The 6,894-nt window shown below is 34.1% G+C and overlaps 1 protein-coding gene across 1 annotated transcript in view; it reads right to left on the bottom strand.

The window, feature by feature from the left end:
* Positions 1-328: 328 nt before the first annotated feature.
* Positions 329-6,894, bottom strand: part of LOC131620247 (uncharacterized) — a 27,234-nt gene continuing 20,668 nt past the window's right edge. Inside the window, exon 2 of the mRNA XM_058891247.1 lies at positions 329-1,843. Within this exon, the coding sequence (XP_058747230.1) occupies positions 329-1,843 (1,515 nt within the window). The remainder of the gene's footprint in view (positions 1,844-6,894) is intronic.

Raw genomic sequence — 6,894 nt, 5'->3', positions numbered from 1 at the left:
TGCATAACCCAAATGGCATCCTTCTATAAGCAAAAATACCATAAGGGCATGTGAATGCAGTCTTCTCCTGATCTTCTGGGGCTACAACAATCTGATTGTACCCCGAATATCCATCCAGAAAACAGTAATACTCATACCCTGCAAGTCTCTCTAACATCTGATCAATAAAAGGAAGAGGAAAATGATCCTTCCTTGTCGCAGTGTTGAGTCTTCTGTAATCAATGCATACTCGCCACCCTGTTACTGTGCGAGTTGGAATCAACTCATTTTTTTCATTCAAGATCACTGTGGTTCCTCCTTTCTTCGTTACCACATGTACTGGACTCAGCTAAGAACTATCTGAAATAGGATAAATTAATCCTGCATCCAACAACTTTACGACTTCTTTCCTCACTACTTCTTTCATTGCTGGATTTAACCTCCTTTGAGGTTGCACTACCGGTTTCTGGTTATCCTCCATCAGTATTTTATGCATGCATACCGTGGGGCTAATTCCTTTTATATCCTCGATAGTCCAACCAATAGCACTCCTGTGCTTCTTAAGTACCTGTATCAACTTTTCTTCATCTTTTTTATTTAACTCAGAATTGATAATAGCAGGACATTTTTCTCCAGATTCTAGAAAAACATATTTAAGATTAACAGGTAGTTGTTTTAACTCAGAACTTGTACCTGTTTTGTTTTCCTTTTTATCTTCTGTTTCTGGTGAACCTCTTAAATCCTCCCACCGGTGTGGTTTGGATTTCAACCAAGGTGGTTGTGCATCAAGTAGAGCAAGAATTTCTTTTTCCTTCTCATTATCACTCTCCTCCATCTCCTCAGTTGACAAGAACAAAACTCTTTCTAACGGTGATTCTGGAAAACTACTCTGAATGTTATCGGCTACTATCTGATTAATCACTTCCACTGAGTGATTTGTACCTACATCCTCTTTGTGCTTCATAGTGCTTCTCACATTAATTTTCAGCTCCTCATCATAAACCTTAAGAGTCATAGTACCATTCTCAATGTCTATCATAGATCTACCTGTCTCTAAAAATGGTCTACCCAAGATCAGGGGTATCTCCTCATCTTCTGGCATTTCCAGAATTACAAAATCAACAGGAAAAACAAATTTATCAACTTTAACCAGAACATCTTCAACAATCCCAAAGGGTTTCTTCACTGAGTGATCGGCAAATTGAAGTGTCATTCTGGTGTCTTGAACTCTTCCAATCCCTAGTTTCCTGTAGATGGACAAAGGCATAAGGCTCACACTAGCCCCCAAATCAATCAGAGCCCTTTTAAAGGACCTATCTCCAATGGTGCAAGGTATAGTAACCGAGCCTCTATCTGGTTTTTTAATTGGAATCTTCATACCCTGCAAAATAGCACTACAAGTTTCAGTTAGTATAACAGAGTCAGTGTCAGTGGTGCGCTTCTTGGATATGATGTCCTTCATGAATTTGGCATAAATAGGCATTTGATCGAGTGCCTCAGAGAATGGGATGTTGATTTCTAACTTCCTAAACATTTCTACAAACTTCTGAAAGTTTTTCTCGTCCTGCTTCTGCTTCTTGTTCCTTTGTGGGAATGGGAGCTTTATTATGGGTTTTTGCTCAGTGGGCTTTTCCTTCACAGCTGGCTTCAATATGACTTCTTCCGTTGGTGGTGTTTTATTTTCTAAAATTTCCAAATCCACTTCAAGTAGTGTATCTTCTTCCTCAACTTTCTTTTCAAGAACCTCACTTGCTTTTCCACTTCTTGTAGTTACTGCACTCACATTATTATGCTCTCTTGGATTTGTCACAGTTGCACTTGGTAAAGCACCTGGTGCTTGAGAACTCGTGATCTGCTGTGCTATCTGCCCAAGTTGAAGTTCAAGATTTTTGATAGAAGTGTTATACCCCAAAATTTGCCCACATATTTTTCAAGAAAACTCCAATCTGAAAATTAAGGGTCTCATATAATCATGGATTTTTTATTTCAACAAATATCCTGACATATGAAATACTTACAGTAATTTGGCTTGCAGTTGAACTTATTCTTACGCAAACGCCAAATACTGTGTATTACTTCACACATGCTATTTATTTATTTACAGATAAATGGTACTGACACAATTGGTACAAAGTTAAATCTTTTTGCAGGCGCAGAATCAGGAAACTCAGACTGTACTGGTAACAAGTAGATTATTATTATCTTTTGTTTCCCACTAATTGTTGTACTATATTCCATTATTTGCAAAAATCTTTTCAAATCTCTTTTTCAAAAATCAAATCTCTCCTTTTTCCAACACTATCATACACTTTCTTTCAAATCTTACTTCCACTCAAATTTTCCTTTTGTACGGAATCACATCATTCCCCAACGTCTCTTTCCTTCTTTCCATTCTATAAATACCTCTCATTTTCTTTCATAAAATCTCACATCAAATTCCAACTCATCTTTCAAATTCCTATCTCATATCTATTTTCTCTTCTTCCCTGACAAGAATGGCAAAGTGGATAGAGACACTGTTTCTTACAGTCATCACCATTGCTACGGTGATCATGACTTTCTTCTGCCTACATAGTCCTGAAGAGTGTGGACCTGCAATGGTTGCACTCCCAATCATCTACATGTTATTGTTCATAGCATGGGTTATCAATCGTCATTCTTAAAATTTGCCGTATTTCTTATTTCTTAAATGTACCGTTTATTCGTCGTACTGTTCAATATAGTATGTGATATTTGTACTGTCAGTATTAAATGTTGTACTATTTGTCATAATATTGCTTAATTACTAAGATAATATTTTGTGTGTTTTCTGCCAGTCAAATATTCCTATTTCTGTGCATTAAATGATTTTCAGGGTTATTATCGGTAATTTTGCCCGCATACCGTAAATATTAGTTATTTATTATGTCTGTGTTTTTCTAACAAGTCATGTAAATAAACTTTCATTTTTCACATAAAACAAAAACAAAAAACAACAAAAAAAGAAAATTAACTTTGACTGTTGATTTTTCACTCTAACTGCTACATCAATACCTGAACAGTCAGTCGACAGCCAAACTGCTGGCAGTACAATTCTCAGTGTTTTGTACCATCAATCAAATCAATCTTTCACAATTCAAAATTCCAAGATTTTTGTTCTAGAAGTCTTCTGAATATCAAGCGATTAGCAGAGACTCAACACTGCACAAAAATCAGGTACGCTTAACTATCTCCTACACAAACAGTCCCTAATCAGGGTTTTTTCTTGTTTTTACAGGAGCAACAAGTTTTTGAGAGCTCAAATGGATTTCATACACATCCATATATCTCAAAGTACCATCATACAAATTTTCAAACTTCAATTCACTCAGACGCACCGTCAGCAGCTCAAACAGTCAACAGACGACCCGTTTGACCAAAAAAGTCAACAGACAGTCAAAAATGAAATTTTTTGTCAAAGTCCATATTTTGTCAAAGGATTCATCATTTGATCATTGGATGATCATAATTCATCAAGGAAAGATCAAAAACCAACAAAACCCTAAGATTCAAAATTAGGGTTTTTGCCTGAAAAGTCAACTCAACTTTGACTGATCATAACTCTCTCATCCTTCATCCAAAAAATTCAAACCAAAGCTTGTTTTGAAGGAAATTCAATTATCTTTCAAATGCCATTGATCCCATGGTCATTGGATTCACCATTTGAAAAATATGATCAAAGACATTACAGGTCATTTTCAAAGTCAACAAAAAGACACTTTTTTCAAAAGGACACACAAGGAGCTTCAAAAATCATTTTGACATGAGACCAAAGACATTGGTTAGAGGACTCTTTGAGGTTTCTAAAAAGTGCAAGATCTCCTTCATATGACAAAAATTGAAGGATTTACACCTTGTTGAAGTTGGCTAAATTTTGGGAAAATGCATGAAATCAACATTGTTCAAAATTGCATTTTTTCCAAAAGGGGCCAAGTTTTCAGCATTCAAACATCATTTCCATGTTACTATGGGCCTCCCACGACCAAGACTAAGCCCATACCTTTTTTATCCATTTTTTGCATGATTTTATCTTACTTTAAGATTAAAATTAAAAGGAAAATGCATGGATAATGGTAGCTTAACTTCCAAGCATGACTCACCCCTAAGGAATCTTCATCTTCTGCAGAGAATTGAAGGGCAAGGCAGGTGCATTGAAGGAGGGCAAGACTTGGTCAAGTTTTCAAAGGTTTTTAATATTAAAAAAACCAAAGTTTCAACAAAGGCAACTAGCTGCAAGTTAGCTTCAATTCTAAGCACACATAGCTTATAAATAAGCTATCTTAGTTCAGTAACAAGAGAGACACGAATTCAGAGCTATGCTTATGCCTGTACCATGCTTGTAACACTTTAAAAATTTCAAGGAAATTCAAAATTCGAATTCTGAGTTTAATCCATTTTCAATACAAACTAAACACTTAAACACTTTCCTCAAGCATTACTGAACATATCTCAATCATTTCCAAGTCTTGAAACCTCATAAATCGAGCTACCTAGGCCACGGTTTGTTCAAACTAAAATCAACTTATATCTCATCATTCACGCACATTTAACAAGATGTAGATGCATAATTGTGTTTGGTTTGAAGCTCTGGTCGTTTCTGGAGATTCAATTGGACTTTAATGGTTGTTTGTGTCATATACCATTTTAGGGTTTGCTTAGTTCAAAATTAGGGTTTTTCATTAGGGCCAAAATTAAGCAAAATTAAGGACATGGTTACATTCAGTGGAACAAGACGAATTCAATGGTGCCATCGCGCCTGATTTTTATGCTTGTTTACCCCTATTCGTTATTTTGCAGATTTAGGGTTCACTTACAATAGCGCTTTTTTACAAAAGCGCTGTTAAAAGCCTTGTCTGAAGGTTGAAGACGAAGACGTGTCTTCCTCCCATTGGTTCAGCAGCGCGCGTACTTTTTTAAACTTTACACTAATCAAGTGCTTTGCAGGTGTAGCTTTTACCACGTGCCTCAATTTCTGGACCATCTGATCTCATTTAATGAGTCATCCAACGCTTCAGATCATGCATGCACACCATACTCCCTCAATCCAACCACACAGGATCAGTATCCTTTTATTTTCTATTTTATTTTCTATTTTATTTTAATTTCTTTGTTAAATTAATTAAAAATAGTTTTAAAAATCCAAAAAATACACAAAAAATATTTTTAGACTTCTAAAATAATATATTATTTTCTGAAATAAAAATATTTTATTTTCTTCAAAATTTTAATATTTTTGCATAATTAATTAGTATATATTTATATATTTGCTTTTTAATTATTCTAACCAATCAAAAAATCATAAAAAAAAATTGTTCTTTGTGTTAAATATTGTTTATATATTATAAACTAATTTTGTACATATTTTGAATAATTTTCTTTTTAAGTTTTAATTATTTGTATAATTATTTGCATAATTATGTTTTAATTAACTTAAATCAATTTCAAATCAATTTCCAAAAATTCCAAAAAAATTAGTTTTGTTTTAAAATTAATTAACAAATATTTTGTACATATTTTAAACTTAATTTCTAGGTTTAAATCTATTTTCATCTTTTTTTCTTCATTTTTTAATTAATCATGCATTAATTATAATTAAAACCAATCATAAAAATTCCAAAAACATGCCTTTTATGTTTCTTGCAATTTAAAATTCCTAGATAAATGTATAGGATGTCAAATTCATGTAAATAGGCTAGTTTACATTTCCCGCACAATCGATGTAATAGCGTAGATTTACTTTCTGCACTTTACATTTCCGCACTTTAATTTCCAGCAAATATAAACTGCGTGTATGTCAAAGATAAAATTGAACCGTTAGATCACTAACCTCAAAGATAAAATATCTGAATCCAATCACAATCACACTTGCACCTCTTAAGGTAATCCCTTCTCATTCTTTTCAAAATCAAAGTCAAAATTCCACTGTTTCGAGTACAAAATCGAACCTTGCTTTTATATCCGGTGAAAGGATAGATTTTTAAAGGAAATAGGATAAAGACCTTACAACTCAGGGTAGACCTCCTAGTTTGCTTGCTCAAATCAAAACAAACAAAATTCTCATACACTGTTGATTTTTCAAAACTTTCAAAAAAGACAATACTTTGTATACATCCAAACACGGGTTATTACAAAGTTAACGTTCTTTTCAAAACATCTTTCGAAAGATAAACAAGCATTTTGTATACATCCACACACGGATCATTACAAAATTCAATTTACAAAGGTATTTGAAACCACATATGAGCAATTTCAGAGCAATTGAAAAGTGATCGAAAAACAAGTGAGCTAAGCAAACTTAAGAGCCCATGGATAACCATGGATACAAAGGGTGCTAACACCTTCCCTTTGTATAACCTACCCCCTTACCCAGAATTTCTTAAAGGTCTTTTTTCTGTTTCTTTTATAAACCTTTCCTTAATTGGATAAAATAAAAGGTCGGTGGCGACTCTGTGAATTTTCAAAAAAATGCGAAAGCATTAAGCGACAAAAAAGAGTCAGTTCACGTATCTCTACAGATCAGAGGTATGGCCCGGTATTAAAAAAAATCGGAGGTCCACAGAACTGGCGACTCTGCTGGGGAAATTTTTTTCAAAAACAAAATGTTTTCAAAAGGGGTTACCTTAAGAGAATAGATCACTTCGATGTTTTCAATTGATTGACTTGATTGCTCTATTTTTCAAAGGCTTGCTTGGGTATTTTGCTTGTGTGAAAGATTCTAACCCGAATCTCGAGATACCTTAAGTATATGACAATAGACCAAGGAAACTGTACGGCATGTACCGATACGGTTGATCTGGTAGTCATCGTTAGTGCGATACTTTGGTTTATACTGATGTCCCTTGAAAACGATCAAGGAGTATATTAGGCTTCCGAAATATCATTAAACACTAATTTGTC

This window comes from Vicia villosa, linkage group LG7, assembly GCF_029867415.1.
Source record: "Vicia villosa cultivar HV-30 ecotype Madison, WI linkage group LG7, Vvil1.0, whole genome shotgun sequence".
NCBI classification, from domain to species: Eukaryota; Viridiplantae; Streptophyta; class Magnoliopsida; order Fabales; family Fabaceae; genus Vicia; species Vicia villosa.
This window is presented reverse-complemented; position numbering and strand designations above follow the sequence as displayed.